The sequence below is a fragment of the Cyprinus carpio genome, chromosome B5 (genome assembly GCF_018340385.1).
Source record: "Cyprinus carpio isolate SPL01 chromosome B5, ASM1834038v1, whole genome shotgun sequence".
NCBI lineage: Eukaryota > Metazoa > Chordata > Actinopteri > Cypriniformes > Cyprinidae > Cyprinus > Cyprinus carpio.
In genome coordinates this window covers 4257107-4274426 of record NC_056601.1, presented here as the reverse complement: position 1 = coordinate 4274426, position 17320 = coordinate 4257107, and the positions used below count along the sequence as shown (strand labels likewise).

Sequence of the window (17320 nt, the reverse complement as noted above, 5' to 3'; positions counted from 1 at the left end):
AATAATGGCAGAGAACGTGATCAAAAATTCTGAAATTATTTTTTCAACGAAATTGTGCCCATAATATAATTTGCAATAACAAACCATTTTTACTAAAGGTCTCAAGCTTTTGATCCCCACTGTATATATTAATTTTAACCTAAAACTAAATATTTAAATATACTGTTCATGGATGTGTTGTATACTATCCCTTAAAAGAAGTGAGAAAACACATGTAAATGGATCATATTACTAAGAATACATGCAACCAGATTTTTACCTGCAGAACACTCTGTCCCTCTTTGTCAGCGCTGATTTGGGAAGACCTCCAGAGCATGTTGGGTGCAATGCAAAGGGCCAAGTTTGTTGCTGTCATTTGATTCACCTCTGAGTGAGTGTGTATCCTGTGTAGCACTCCAAATAAGTGACACAGCATGGTAACATTCTCCTCCGGTAACTGTGCAAGCAAACTAGACAAAAAGACAATAGAGCTTGAACAATGGCAGATAGCTGCAACCAGACAGACAGAAACATAAAACACATAATTAAATAATCTTGCCAACAAATGAATATATGTGGGAATTTGTCTGCCCTCTCATACATACTGTATGGAAATGCATTTCAGCACAAATATGCACACACACACACACACACACACACACACACACAAAGATAAAACTACAAGTTTCAGTAGATGCAGTTCACACTAATGTCACCATGTACAGCTTTAAAATGTGATAATTTATTCAAACTTCGATAAGAGTTGTCCATTCTGGGCTCCATTATTTTGTAGTGCTAAAAAATACAGTTTCAAACGTTGTCTAGTAGTATGCAGGATGTCTTCAACCCTGCTCCTGGAGATGGAACTGTTCTGCAGAGTTTAACTTAAAACTGAACCAGCTAATCAAGCTCTACAGGTCTGCTTGAAAATCACAGGGATTTTGAAGGAGGCTGAAAATAAACTGCAGGACAGGGGGTCTCCAGAAACAGGGTTGAAGACTTCAGGGCTAGAACACGGAGGAAAATTAGAAATTGTGAAAGCACAAAGACTTTTCTTAAAAAAAAAAAAAAAAAAATAGAGTTCACATCAACTGGATGATTCTAAGAAATATCATTTCAACTAAAAATCTCCCAGCTGAGCATTCATGCTCCCAAAAACATTTAATAACACTTTGCTGTTCTTTCCTTACAAGAGCTGATCCTCACACTGATTAGTTTATTTTTCTAGTTAGTTCAAATAATAAGTTTTCATTTTATATTTAAACAGAGGGTCAGCAGTTGCTGCTTGAATTATGAGGCTGGATGGAATATGGGGGGTGGTTACAAAGAGGTGATGAAAGAATGATTACAAAATACACAAGCAGCTGAACTTGAGATAGGTCTTTTTTCACTCTAATGGATGCTTTTGTGTCAGAACCCAGAAAATGCATTTTGCTAAGCAGTTATACAATTAAATGAGTTGGAAGCTTTTCATTTTCCATGTGAGCAGATGGTTTTTCTGTAATGCTGCTATGAAAGTAGAAGCATGCTTTTTGCCACACATGTAAAAGTGTTGCCAAGACAAAGGGATTTCAAAATAACCTAATAGTCTTACCATTTGAAGGATAATTACTATGTGTTTTCTTGTTCTTATAAGCAGGGTCTTTGATTTTATAACTATGTAAATTACTCTTCTGATACTAATCTACCGTACTATTTCTTTTTTTCTTACTTTCAATAAAAGTAATCTAAAAGCTTTTTTCCTTGTGTATTTTCTTGTCCCTGTTCCCTACGCTCTTCACAGAATCTCCTTTCAAAATTATGGTTCTGTGTGTATTATGTTTTTTTCACCTGGCATCTACAGTAAACATGAGTAACCTTCATAACCCTAACCCTAACCTCGTCTTTGTAAAATGTAAAATGTGGTTTATACATGTAAAATTTTACAATCTATGAATATTAAATTTATGCAATTAATTGGTTCAAACTATACTATTTATGAATAATGAAATTGTTTCTATTGTCTACAAAAAATCTATAGTAAAAAATTCTAAATTTGTCACTTGACAAATAAAGGCAAATAAATCATTTAGCAAATAAATAAATTATAGACAGTTATATATGTATTCACAAAATTTTATAAAGCTTTATGTTACATTACAAATTATTAAGGATAGGGTTAAGGCATCTAAAATATATCTGTAAACCCCGGTGGTCTTGTCCACCGGGACAACACCACAGGAACCAGTTAAGTCCTCTGCACAATCTGACTTTGCTGCAGCCTGGAATTGCACTGCTGGTTTCGTCTGGCCAGAGGAGAACTGGCCCCCCGACTGAGCCTGGTTTCTCCCAAGGTTTTTTCTCCATTCTGTCAACAATGGAGTTTTGGTTCCTTGCCGCTGTTGTCTCTGGCTTGCTTAGTTGGTGACACTTCATTTACAGTGATACCGTTGACTTGATTGCAAATGATTGCACAGATACTATTTAAACTGAACTGAGCTGCATGATGACATCACTGAATTCAATGATGAACTGCCTTTAACTGTCATTTTGCATTATTGATACACTGTTTTCCTAATTAATGTTGTTCAGTTGCTTTGACACAATCTGTTTTGTTTAAAGCGCCATATAAATAAAGGTGACTTGACTTGACTTGTAAATGTAGCTATATAGGTTTATGATACAAATTATAAATATTTTATGTTTCTATAGCTGTAAATATGTAATACTGCTAATGCTTTAGATGCTGCCAGTACATACATGTTTTATATTTCAACATCTACCTATATGCACAAAAAAAGTGTTTTTATACTTGTAAATGGCATGTAGGAATGCCTGCAGATCAAGAAATGCGCTATACAAATGAATGAAAATTGAACTGAACTGAATCAAATCTTTAATCTATGTATTTGTTTTGAAGGATATAGATAATATGGGGATATAGAAAGGAGTTAAATAAAACATGGTCTTAGTCTATACACTTAATACATTGAGTATAGTGTGTGTGTGAGAGCATATTGTACAAGACATATGCATGTTTGTAGGCTGTTCTTACCCTCTGACTCTATTAAGTCTATCCTGTTGATCTTCAATCTTTAGCACTTCCATCCAGTCCTCATATAAGTCACAGCACAAAACACCACCAGGCAGTTTGCGCAAAAACTCCTTTACACACATAAAGAACAAAAGCCCATTATTTAAAAAAAAATATATATATAGAGCAAAGAGGAAATTCTTATGTTCAAGCCAGTAATTATGATAATTTAGACTGAGAATGTAGAATTGTGAAAGTAGTTGAGGCATACTTTGTGTGAATTTTAATTCAGAGCACATTATTGTTGAATTGAAATGATTGTGTTCTCACTGTAATTAGAGATGCAGAGACGAACACTGATTGTTCATGCAGTGAAATACTTTGCCCAGCATTCATTCGCTCCTTCAGGATTCTACAGTTTTTGGCATTTGCTGAACGACGGAAGATTCCACGGGTCTCTGGACCCTCACAGAACAGCAGATACAGCAGGTCCTATGTGCACACATACACACACACAGTTTTAGTCAGCCAAACCCCTATTCACCTAAAACATTTACTTGGAGTACCCCATATACTGTATACAATTACAAACCGATTCCAAAAAAGTTGAGACACTGTACAAATTGTGAATAAAAACAGAATGCAATGATGTGGAAGTTTCAAATTTCAATATTTTATTCAGAATACAACATAGATGACATATCAAATGTTTAAACTGAGAAAATGTATCATTTTAAGGGAAAAATAAGTTGATTTTAAATTTCATGGCATCAACACATCTCAAAAAAGTTGGGACAAGGCCATGTTTACAACTGTGTGGCATCCCCTTTTCTTTTATAACAGTCTGCAAACGTCTGGGGACTGAGGAGACAAGTTGCTCAAGTTTAGGAATAGGAATGTTGTCCCATTCTTGTCTAATACAGGCTTCTAATTGCTCATCTGTCTTAGGTCTTCTTTGTCGCATCTTCTTCTTTATAATGCGCCAAATGTTTTCTATGGTTGAAAGATCTGGACTGCAGACTGGCCATTTCAGTACCCAGATCATTCTTCTTTGCAGCCATGATGTTGTAATTGATGCAGTATGTGGTCTGGCATTGTCATGTTGGAAAATGCAAGGTCTTCCCTGAAAGAGACGATGTCTGAATGGGAGCATATGTTGTTCTAGAACTTGGATATACCTTTCAGCATTGATGGTGCCTTTCCAGATGTGTAAGCTGCCCATGCCACGCGCACTCATGCAACCCCATACCATCAAAGATGCAGGCTTCTGAACTGAGCGCTGATAACAACTTGGGTTGTCCTTGTCCTCTTTAGTCCGGATGACATGGCGTCCCAGTTTTTCCCAAAAAGAACTTCAGATTTTGATTTGCACAAAAACAGAACAGTTTGCCACAGTCCATTTTAAATTGGCCCAGACAAAAAGAAAACACATCCACATCATGATCATATATAGATACTTCTTCTACCTATAGAGTTTCCTATAGAGTTTTAGCCGGCAACGGCGAATGGAACGGTGGATTGTATTCACCGACAATGTTTTCTGGAAGTATTCCTGAGCCCATGTTGTGATTTCCATTACAGTAGCATTCCTGTATGTGATGCAGTGCCGTCTAAGGGCCCGAAGATCACGGGCATCCAGTATGGTTTTTCCGGCCTTGACCCTTACGCACAGAGGTTGTTCCAGATTCTCTGAATCTTTGGATGATATTATGCACTATAGATGATAATAAGTTCAAACTCTTTGCAATTTTTCTCTGAGAAACCCCTTTCTAATATTGCTCCACTATTTTTTGCCGCAGCATTGGGGGAATTGGTGATCCTCTGCCCATCTTCTGAGAGACACTGCCACTCTGAGAGGCTCTTTTTATACCCAATCATGTTGCCAGTTGACCTAATAAGTTGCAAATTGGTCTTCCAGCTGTTCCTTATATGTACATTTAACTTTTCCGGCCTCTTATTGCTATCTGTCCCAACTTTTTTGGAATGTGTAGCTCTCATGAAATCCAAAATGAGCCAATATTTGGCATGACATTTCAAAATGTCTCACTTTCAACATTTAATATGTTATCTATATTCTATTGTGAATAAAATATAAGTTTATGAGATTTGTAAATTATTCCATTCCTTTTTTACTCACAATTTGTACAGTGTCCCAACTTTTTTGGAATCGGGTTTGTAGTTAAGGTAATTAATAAAAAAGATACTTCTTTAAATAAATAACTTTTTGTAACAGTTTTGATTTAATTCATTTTTAGCTTCTCATCAATTCACAAACCCTGTTCTAAGCTAGACAAACCTTCCCTTAAATGAACCTAACCTTACCTGACCATGAAATGAATGACAATTTAGATGTTTTAATATCTTAATGACAAACTATGTAACACTATTTAACCTCCATAATCGTGTCTCTGTCTCAGTGTAAAGCCATTAAGGATTTGACCTCATTTTGAAAGGGACAGAAAACGGTAAGAACTTAATATACATGCAGTACGGAGCCAGTAAGCACCTAAACAACTAACTGCTAACAGTATGCTCTTATAAACGTTTTCAGCTGATATTCGTTTCATACATTGCTATTCATGGTGGTGTTTATGAGTAAATCAGCAGCAAAAATAGTTTAAACTGAAAGGGACTAAAACAAGTTAAACAAGGACATTATTTTTATTTTAAACAACACCTTGTAAGACACAACCAGAATATTCTTTGACCATCGCTGCCATGGGAAAGCCCAGTTATATGTAGACAGAATCAGATGATAGCATACCACAACAATGGTACTGTTTTCCTAAGAGGACATTTAAACTATTTTTTCATTATGAATATGACATTGACCTGAAGAATAAATGCTTAATCCTATACAGGTAATCAGACTCACTTTGTCGATATCTCCCTCTACTCTACATAATACATTTAGCATATAGCTTACAGTATATAACTTTAAATATAATACACTTTTTTGTACATGATGCTTTTAAATTCAATGAAACAACCCCACATTCCTTCATTAATATTTCTAAGATGATGTTTTCTAATTAGTATCGGAAGCTTGGGCTCATCTATTAAACTCTAATAAACTTGAGAAATGAATCTGTGGCGGAAGGAAGTAGTTCCGCACACAAGACAATCGGTTCTTGTTTCATATTTATCTACACACTTGTGCAGTCGAACTATTATATAAAAGCAATAACATGCTGGGTTTTATTGTCCATGAGCGCTCATCATTCATGGTGACTAAACCTCTGGCTTAGTGAAAGAGCCATGATAAGTGCTCAGAGACAATAAGACCAAACATGACAAAATATAGTGAAATAAAAAAGATCCAGAGCCAGTTATAGCCTTACCATTATTGGTTTAGGCAGGTTTCCATCAAGACAAATAGAGGAAAGAGGCTGGCCAAATAACTTGTGCGAGGCAGTTTGTGGGTCAGACTGGCCATCAGATTGGTTAAAGTGTCCCCTCCTCAGAGCCCAATCAATCAGAGACCTTTTTCTTTTATGTTTCAGCAAAGTACCTGTCAAAGAAACACAACAGACCAGTCAGACATATGCATTTCATTAACTAGAGGAGCTTATTTTCTTCTGATTCCATATTTGACCAATAGTAGTTCCATGTACTTTATTTTATGTTTGAGTAAAAAAAAAAAGGGGGGGGGGGTACCCTTTTTTGCACTCTCAAGAAAATGTTTCCTCTCATCTGGGGTTGTCAAGTGTCTTATGTCTCATCTAGAACTAGTCTGATCACGTTTTGATAATCCCTAATTTTCCTGTAGTGTATGGAGGGATATGGAGGTCATGAGAGAGCCATTCTCATCCGTAAAAGATATCAGAATAGGCTGCATCCTGTGTGATTACACTAAATGCTCCTCTTAAAGCTTTTTGTTTAGCTCTGAATGAAAGGCCTCCATTAATTTTACCTGACCCCTGCTGGCATCATTATGTACAATCAAGTATAATATGATGAGATGTGAGAGGAATTCAAATATCTTATTGGTAGTATCAGAAGTAATATAATATGTGTTATTTACTTCATCTAGTGCTGTAAAATGTTTAACTAAATTAAATGTTAATTTGTTTTTTATCTCTTCCTATGGTCTTCGTGTCCTGAAAATCAGTAAAAAAAAGAAAAAAAGTGATAAATCTAATTAAAACATTTCTGAGAAACAAGTCTGTGACATTTACAGAAGGTAAAATGCCATTGCTTTTATGTGCGTAATCATGTTAATAAATACATTAAAGAAGTATTTCACTTTAGAGAAGAACAGAGAAGAGCTTGTTCAAAAACATAATACACATACAGAGTACATACTGACAGATTTTACACTTCCATGGCTTCTCTTCCATGACCATGAGCTCAGGCTGTACTATAAACAATCAAGGACATGAACATCCTTTCTGCCACTGAGATCTGCATGCTTTATGAGGAACAGGACGCAGACTGTCAGGGTAAGTAATCGATTAGATTCTGGCTATGAGCACTGAAGTAGTTTAAACTTAAATGGCAGCTCCCGGTGCAGCTTTGTTCAGCCAATATTATTCTTATTACATTAGAATTTCATGTGATATACATGTTGACCATCAGCGTCAATAGCCTTGTGGTAAGTGCGCCGATATATAGTGCATCTGCACTCATGGTGACCTGAGTTCGATTCCTGTCTTGAGGTCCCTCACCCAATGCTTTCCTGTCTGCTCTCAAACTGTCTTATCAGATAAAGGCATAAAAGGCCCCAAAATATAACTATATATATATATATATATATATATATATATATATATATATATGAAAAGTTCTGGTATGAAACTCTAGATGGAGCAGTCTGATAGATCTAACTCAGTCTGACATAATGACATCAGTATCACATGGCACAGCGGATTGGTTCTCTCCTGTATCAGTAGTCAATGAGCCCGCTGCTCAACATTCAAATATTTGGCTAATGCTTGTGGTAGCAGTTTGCAGCACACTTCAGAGGCCCTCCACCTTCCCCAGTTCCACCTGTATAGATGAGGGTTATTCATATATGTTATGTATGCAGCAGCAATATTCTTTACAAGCGCACAGCAGCATGTTGTGGATGTATTGGCATTAGCAAGTTTCGGTACTTGCTCTGCCACAGCAGCAACAGCAGCGTAGCATACATACACATACAAAAACAAAAAACATATACACACACACACACACACACATATATATATATATATATACACACATATATATATATATATATACATACATACATATACACATACATATATATATATATATAAACACAACAACAATAATAAATATATAAATAATATCCCAAATCACAATAATCACAAAAAAAGGTTTTAAGTCAAATTCCAAATTTAAACCTTTTGCAGAAACAGTAATGTATAGATGTAGTACGCTTCTCTCTGTAATAAGATTTTATTGATATCACCACCCCTTCTGGGTACTTTCACTTGTTATTATACCTAAATATCGAGGAGTTGACTAATTATGTTTGAAAGCATTTAAATGAATGGCAATGGGGTTCTTTTGGTCATTCAACAGCAATTGCTTCCATGTTCGGCAATGCATGTTTTTAAAAAAGCTTTGTTCTACCTACTGTATAAGCAAAACCGCAGGGACATTTAATCATGTTAATTACATTTTTTACATGTATTACACAAGATGATTCCCTTAATTTTGAACTATTTCCCTGAGTGCGGATGGCTAAATGTATGGCATTGTGCACATTGTCCGCATCTATAATTGCCAATCAGGAACTGAAAAGGGGCAATGAGCTGACAAACCTTGGTCAGCTCTCACCACCATTTGTCGTAGATTAGGAGCTCGTTTATACACATCTCTCAGTCCCTAATGGCAATTTATCAATCACAAAGATCCATATGTACCCTGTCCCTTCTAATGTAAAAAAAATAAAAATAAAAAAAAAACTTTAGCCTTCAACTACCAATAAGAGTACATTACTCACAGCTCAATTTAACACTTTAATCCATGTTTAATTCCATTTTGGAGAATTCCACAAATTTCTCTTGAGCAGATAAAGTGCAGCAAAAGTCAGTAGATTTTGTTACTACTAATGGCCTTTGGACAGCCACATACTATATAGACCCCATATAACAGACCCTCATGAAAGGCACTAGTCTTACTACACATTTGATGAAATTATAATGTTTTATTAAGCTAGCCACATGCATTATTTTGGTGAAAAATGCACTTACCACTAGGAGTATGTGTTCTGGGTTTTAGGATGAAGTGAGGGGTCTTGGGAGTGGCCTCTGTCTGCTGGCCAGAACTAAACACTTCCTGCAAGGGCTCACTGGGCATGTGCAGATTGTCTTGTTGACTTCTCAGGGAGTGATGCAGGATGAAGAATGGTAGCTCATGGCCTAGAAGAGACAAAAATGGAGACAGGAAATTGGTATTTTAGATTGCAGGAGATTTCATTTTCAAAGAACAGTGCAGGGGCCAAAAAAAAAGCATTATTGTGTTTACCTTATTGCTAACATATTTCATTCTGTATATGCTTGAAAAAAGCAAGCATAAAACATTGTGACATTGAGAATAGTTTTTGGTTTGTTTTCTGATCCCTCGATAGCTAGCACAAAATCTGTATAAAAATCTGATATATGGATTAGCGTGCAACCTTCTGCTGGAAATCCAGCTAAGCTTCAGATAAATTTTTTAGAAAGTGAAAATCAGCTTGTGTGTGTTTGTGAATGTTTACAGTTGGTATTTGGAGAGAATTATCCTGAGGTTGCCTATTACAACATAGAGAGAAACAAGCAGACATAGAGAGAGTTTAATTGAGTTTTGGATTCTGTTATCTGATACTAAATCTCTCATTTCCTGTTGTCTTATACAATAAACCTTACTTGCATGCATATGACCTGGGGGGGGGGGGTGTTCCAAAGAATTCATCGCAAAGAAGGGGGGGGTGCAAAGAATGGGTGGGGGTGCAAAGAATTCATTAATAGTAATTCATACAGACTGTTTTCTATTTCTCTTGGGAATCATAAGCTTTTTTCTATCATTCCTAGTCTTTCATAACACAGCTGTCAATGAGCAGAGAGTTTCATCATAGCTCAGCGCTTTTAAAGAAACCTTGCAATCACGTCCCACAGAGGATTTCATCCAAGATGTGAGAATATATGAGGAAAACTAACATCAAGTCATTCTTAAAACATTATACCAGTATGATATATTCATTAAAAAAAAACAAAAAACAAACATTCATTTATTTTCCAAAATATTTTTCCTATGTTGGTATACAGGGATCCTGGAGTATAATATACCATTTAAGCCACAGAAGAACTTTGTAAATACTCTGTTAATTATGCATGACATTTGTAAATAGCTGAAACTAGATGGACTGTAAGAGACACAATTGGCAAACTAGTTAATGCTCCCACTTTGAAACTTTTGAATGTAATTTTTTGGGTATAACAACAACATAGAGACACAGAAAATATTACAAGCAAAAAGTGAATTTCACAAAAGAAATGCAAAGTTACAAATACAACTTGAAATACAAACTCTGAATGAAAGGAAGGAAATTCTTCAGTTCTGCATTTTTCTCAACCATGATGATATATTTATTTAATGTTGAGTTTGTCTGAGAAGCATGCCTTGTAATTAAAATAAACTATTCTTATTTTTTTAGGTCAAACTTTGTGGTAATGTTCAGTTTAGATGGTTTAACCAAAAATAGTAAGCTAAAGCTGACAGAATCTTTTAAAACCTGAAAATAAAATAAAGCAAGTTGTTAAGGTTAACGTGAAGTATGGGTTAGGGTTAGTTTTAGGTATTTATAGAAAAACAAAAAAACGTCTATTCGGAATGCCCCTATTTAAGTTGATATGTGTATGTATGTGTGTGTGTGTGTGTGTGTGTGTGTGTGTCATCACCAATAAGGGGGTATGTTTCCTCTTCTTTCTCATAGTTTACACACAACTGGTAGTCAGAGACTTCACCCTGCACACAGGAAGTTGTCATTATGTTTTGGAAAGAGACAGGAAAGAGGAAATGGGTGTTATCAAACACAGGAAATGCCAGTGGACAAACTTGGCATAATAAAGAGTTACTGGTGATCAGAGAGCAACAGAATTATACATAAAATTATAGAACCACATTGCCTGGCCAGGTAGTCAAATACACCAAGATACAAGATGATATCGGGGGCAAAGAAAAAACATGTTTCTCTCTCATTTGGACCACTCCTTTGTACTCAGTTGTGCTTTAAAGATGATAAATAGCATATATAACACTACACTCTCAACAAGTGGCTTTTAAGGATCACTTACCAATAGTTTGTACTGCTGTATGATGTACTGAACCACATTTTCTGCGGTCGTGCTCACGTCCACTGCCACAGCAACGGTCTTAACAGCCTACAGCATGTAAACAAGCAAAAACATTGAGCATCAAATTTACAATGAAAGCTTCAGGCTAGAGTGCAAATAACTTCCACTTGTAAACAGAGACATGAATTTAGTTCCCAGAGGACTGGGAGTGGCTCGGCTCCAAATTAAACTAAAAAGGCGCTTGTGTACCACTGAGCTGTTGTCATCTGGATGGCAAATCAGCAGGACGTAAAGAAGAATGGCATTTGGCAAGACTTTCTGTCTGGCTCTGCAGGTGTGCCTGAAGAACAATACATTATTAGAAACAAACAACCACAAATGCGAAAGCTTGTCAAAAAATACAAAGACATGGATCAGTAAAGAAAACTGACAACAGAAATCACAGCTGGAACACCTCAATTTTGAAAGGAAACTCTTATTGTGATACATTATATAAGGTTATGGATGTGATCCTTTAATTATTAATTTTTTTTCTTACCACTGAAGAGCATGTAACCATTTTTCCTTTGCTTCTGATGAGCTAAGGTTTGGGAGGACAGGTACAGAGATAGAGAGAGAGAGAGAGAGAGAGAGAGAGAGAGAGAGAGTTAGATTTCGTTTAAATTTTCCCATTAACAAAGTGCTTGACATTTACATGCTAAGGAGATTTTCAGATAGATGCATCTGAATGATAAGATATTAACCAATGGAACTGATGTCTGATACTTGTGAGGGTGGTTTGAATGTGATATAGTTTTGTAGAGCTTGTGACTCATATCACTATTTGGTCCAATCTTACATCCATGTAGACGTGTTTCACATTATATTACATCTTTTTTGTTTAACAAAATAAATAATCATGACAAACATCAACATCACTCCAGGCTATGAAGGACATATTGTAAACAGCACATTGGCAAATCTATGACAAAAAAAAAAAGAAACTCTCCTCTCACACAGTCCTAAAAGCAGAAGTGAACCAGCATGATTCTATACTTGTTGCTTGTAATTTTCTTTTGAAAGCATGTGTTTGTGTCATAGAATCTCTTTTCTCTCTCACATCAACTGACCTCTCCAGCTCTCTGTATTCTTGTGCAAAGTACTTTATGCTGTCACATTTCAAAAACCTTGTATTCTTCACTTTTGTAGATAGACATCTAAATTGTACTGGTGAATTGGCATACAGTGCATACAGTTCTGAAAATGCTTGTGAATCAGTTTTTTTTTTGTTGTTGTTGTTGTTTTTTTTCTTTGGGTCTGTGCATTTGTAAATTACATGTTTGAGGATTTTTTTCTGTGCATTTATGGATTGTTGGGCAAATTCCAATCAGAAGTGTCCATCTCTATATCTTACTCACTCTGAAAGGCAAAGCCCTTGAAATGAACACTTTGGAATGAGCAGGCCAAATGTGTCCCATAATGTTGCTTGGACCAAACAATGAAATGTAATTTCCTAATGATCTTAACCTACAACGTTCCTATGGCAATCCAGCACTGTGCTCTTGCAACATGAATCTATTACTGTGGTTAACACAATTGTTACAAATAAATATGCATTTTGTAAATAAGTTTTTTTCAGTTGCTTTGTATAGTGGACACATTTCCTCTCTGATATGTTTCACATTAGTTTCATGATGAACACATGGTGACAGGTGTTACAGTATTTAAAAAAATTAATAAATCTGTCCACAGCATCTTTGTATTACTTCATAATTTGTTCACTATGCCATATAGCATTTGAGGCAGTATACATTACAGGAACAATCAAAACGGTCATCATTACACAGTCTTTGTGATATTAAATAACTAATAGCATACTCAGTCTTGTTTTTTATAGTGTAATTTGCCGAATACTTTTTGCTTTCCATTTCAAGGGGTTTGACCTACTTTTATCTCTTCAGCAATATATCTAATGAAGTACTTAAAAATGAGGTCGAAGTCAAATCAGCAATGTGAAGGACAGAGTGCTGAACTGAGCTTAAAAGAGAGTGACTGTGTGCATTTATACCAGATAATCTAAACTTCACATGAGAAAAGCTGCACCTTATCACGTAGTGTTTTAAGATCAAATCAGTAGCAGTTGAGTGGGTGGATCTCAATTTAAATATTTTCCTCAGTACACCTGAAATGCTTAAAGCTTTAACACATCCATTATCCCTTCCACTGCAGAATAGATCTTTTTTTTAAGAAGGGCTGCTTCATCTCAAACTCATAAACAGTTTTGAATTTTTCAGTGCCGTTTGTGTGAATGACAAACAATGACCATATCAGTCTGGTTCATTATGCCAAGATCTGAGATGTTTGACATTTATGTCCTATTTAAATCGTTTTTCAAAGACTACCTGTAAGTGACGACATAGTTGGTGGTTGGCCAGCCAATCACAAATGAGTTCTTGGAGGCGAGCTTTCTGTCTGTGATGCAGTGGACACATGATGCCAGCCATATGTCCGAGAGGCTAACACGAGCCTTCAGCTTTAGATACAGAGACCTGTAACATGTAACACACACACAATGCATACACATGCACTCTTAGAGAGACATATGTCTTACATTTCGTACATATTAATAGACATATTTACACCCACTAAAGCATACTTTGTTTTGGCGATGATAAGCGAATCTGTAAAAAGCAGCAGAAGTCTTTCTCTTGACTGCAAGCCAGTGGAAAGGTGAGCATGGCCTTCCATCAACAGCACTGCATTTTGGGATACATTACACGCCCCATACTCATCACTGCAGAAGAGTCAACAGGTTAAAATCACAATAGCAATGAGGAACATTCATTTTCATACAGAAATGTCAAAATTTACCATACTGACTTTTATTTTAAATGATTAAATATGTGTAATGCAAACAAATTAATAAATTAACAGAATTTTGTACTATTTTGTGTCACTGCGCTACTGGTAAAAATCACAAGATAAGCAGTTTATCATATTTTTGATTTTATTGACATCCCTTGATTCTAACAGTAAAACCAAATCTGTATATATAGTATTTTGTTGAAAAAAGCTCTCTCCTCCCTATAACATGTATGCCTTCAAGAACAGTTGAGTACTAGTATCTGTGTTGTATTTTCTTCCCACTGTTATCAGTTTGCTAAAAAAAAACATCACTAAAACATTACTAACAATTATCTTTAAAGAGATGGTGAAATACATTATTTTAATAATTTTATAATGTTGCTTGAGGTGCAATTATAATGTTCTTTTTTTCTGAAATAAGCATTACATGTGGAACTCTCTTGAAAAAATGTTCTCGATTTTACAATAACAGCCGCCAAGATTTGCTATTTGACCCTTCACAGGGAGTTTGATTGACAGGTGAATCTGACCAATCATAACGCTGAATCTGACATTTTTGTCCAACAAACAAACCAGACAAGAGAGTAGATTAATGTCAGTGGACTTGAACTTGAAAAAAGGTGTACTGACTTCTTTACACGGTTAAAACTAGATACCTTAGCAACCGTAACTAAGGGGGGCAGGTCTTTGCGATGGGTCAAATGTGAAAAACGCTGATTATCCACCTTTTACTTCAGTGCTGCTATAGTCAAGACTTCCAGTTCATTAGCCGCTATAGGGAAATAATGAGAAGAATAACAACGGTAAAACTGTTTTCACTGCAAACCAGTGTGTTCATAATCAAGATAATAATACATTAAAATATTGTGGTAAAACAACCAAATTTCAATATCAAGCAGCAAAACAAGCTGTTTTATACAGCTAAAAATAGCTAGACGCAGATGAGACCAGAAGCTAGACCCATAGAATTTACAAATGGCCATGCCCACTCTTAAGGGAAGAGAAATGTGGATGACATATTATTCAGACTCCCACTGCATCAAGGTTTGCAGCGCTGTAGCCAAACAAAGTCATATCTACTGAGCACACGATGCAGTGATCTCCTCATTGCAATGGGATTTCTGCAATCTCATGACATATACTTTCACCATAACTAGACAACATAGTGAAACACAATGAAAAATAAGAGATTCCTTGAGCATTATAACAGGAGTTTTAGTGAAAGTACAGAAATCAATTCACTAACACTCACTCAGATCTAACGACGTCTGCAGAGATTATAAAGAGAATGATTTTTGATCACTTTTTGCATATATAATCATCACAATATAGAGAAAAGATGGTTTTCACGCTACTAACAGAAACAGTGTGAAGTTTAATTACTGGCTTGGTTCACTAATGCATAAACAGCAGTAAACCACTTCACATCAAAGAATGTCTGTACATGGGTCCTTACATATAACAAAGATCACAGGTCATGATGCTTATGAAATGCAGTTACGCATTTTTATATTACAGTAGGTTTCTCAAGGTTAGTTTATAAAGTCTGCAGTGTTATTTTTTTCACAAAAATTTCTTTCTTTCTTTACCTAAAAGCAGTGTTGCTCTTGTGACTGATGTTAATATATTATTATATCTTGTGAAGATATTTAAAATATATTAAATAAAACATGCCATTTGTTAATGTAATACTGTTTTATTCAGTATGTCCTTCCTTGCATTGAAGATACTCTTTCTTGTTGGCCAGGGATGCACAGTTTGATCTCACCATTTACATAAAATTACTGCGATTCCCATGAACTGGGATTAAAACGGACTACAAAATATTAATAATAAAGTTTGCATGTTTTACACATTCCTTGATAATCATTGATGGAATACTTCAGAGCAGGAATGCAATCTAAACAGCTAAAATGTAAAACTTGGCTTACATGAGCCAAGGTTTACTTGGTGCAGAAAAGCTGTAATATTCTAAGCACGTAGGCATATTCAGAAATGTTTTTTGAGTTTGAGCATAAAGAAACAATTTTCGTTGAAAACTCTCCTTGAGCTCTCCTTACAGAACCTGTTTCATTGCCACGACAACAAGCTGAATTTACATCAGTGAAGAAAACGCCTGTTCCTGTATTGGTGTTCCTGTAAGTGAGCCTGTATGTTCTACTGCAAGAAAAAGAATAAATGATAGAGTTATCAATCATCAATATGAAAACTCATTTGTCATACGCAAATCTGGCGTATAAAGTATAACAAATCTGGGGAAAAGATGGCATATAAATGTAAATATGCATTCGTTGCCTTTTCAAGACAATTTTACATAAATCTACACATGAACACTTCAATTCCAGCCTGTTTCGCTTTTATATACCTCACATGCTTTCATCTAACCTGCAGCCCAGTAATTTCATAACAAATATTTCTCCTTATAAATGATATAATTCAGCCTCAGGATCATGAATCTCAGGCGAATTTACTTTGAATGATGTGCTGATAGCAGCTACAGCTACAGAAACAACTAAACCTACAGACGTGTGCTGCATATTTCTAGTTTTTCTATGATTTTCCAGAAAATTCATATTCCAAACTAATAGATTTCTGACACTAGATACAAATAAGCAGATTCAAATAAATAAATTCTTTCTTTGTGTTGTATTTAGTCATCATTTTGTCTTGGCATCTTGACTCTATCTCTTCTCTTGCTTGTAATGTGAATGACGCACGATGCCAGCTTTCTTGTTATGTGTGTGTGTCTGTTGTTGCATTCCTGCCTATATAAGGCAGAGTGTGTCCTCTAGCCAATACCAAAAGATATTTCACAAAAAAAAACACACAGTGAGAGTGTGCCCAGATTTTTTTATATAGCGCACAACACAGTGAAAAAACAAAAAAATAAAATAAATTCCCTATAAGTATTTTTGTCTTGGTTTTCACTAATATACATGCATATCCTTCACCAATATAGATCTGCTTTAGAAACAAATTAGTGTTAAGATAATAAGACTTATTTGGGAATAAACCTCACTAGATTTTGTTAAATTTATTCTTAAAGCATGAAAAAACTGTTTGCCAAAATAAATGTAACATATTCTCTGCCAACAGCTCTAATAGCTTAGCACTTTTGCTTTATAAGAAAATTTATCATTATTCAGTGAGGAACAGAGCGCCAAAAGAGACATTTTCTTTAATCAGTTAAAGGCTGAAG

General features: G+C 35.5%; 1 protein-coding gene across 5 annotated transcripts in view; it reads right to left on the bottom strand.

The window, feature by feature from the left end:
• The window catches only part of LOC109090004 (rho GTPase-activating protein 20-like), a 33605-nt gene that overhangs the window by 13488 nt on the left and 2797 nt on the right, over positions 1-17320 (bottom strand). For 4 of the 5 annotated variants that reach the window (XM_042723725.1, XM_042723724.1, XM_042723728.1 and 1 more), the window contains 11 exons: positions 13913-14050; positions 13659-13805; positions 11816-11857; positions 11527-11617; positions 11278-11364; positions 10882-10948; positions 9196-9363; positions 6334-6503; positions 3323-3484; positions 3014-3123; positions 260-449 (listed from right to left, as the gene is read on the bottom strand). In XM_042723725.1, coding sequence (XP_042579659.1) covers positions 260-449; positions 3014-3123; positions 3323-3484; positions 6334-6503; positions 9196-9363; positions 10882-10948; positions 11278-11364; positions 11527-11617; positions 11816-11857; positions 13659-13805; positions 13913-14050 — 1372 coding nt within the window. Of the gene's footprint in view, positions 1-259; positions 450-3013; positions 3124-3322; positions 3485-6333; positions 6504-9195; positions 9364-10881; positions 10949-11277; positions 11365-11526; positions 11618-11815; positions 11858-13658; positions 13806-13912; positions 14051-14777; positions 14894-17320 lie in introns of all 5 variants that reach the window. The other variant, XM_042723727.1, reaches the window with a different exon arrangement.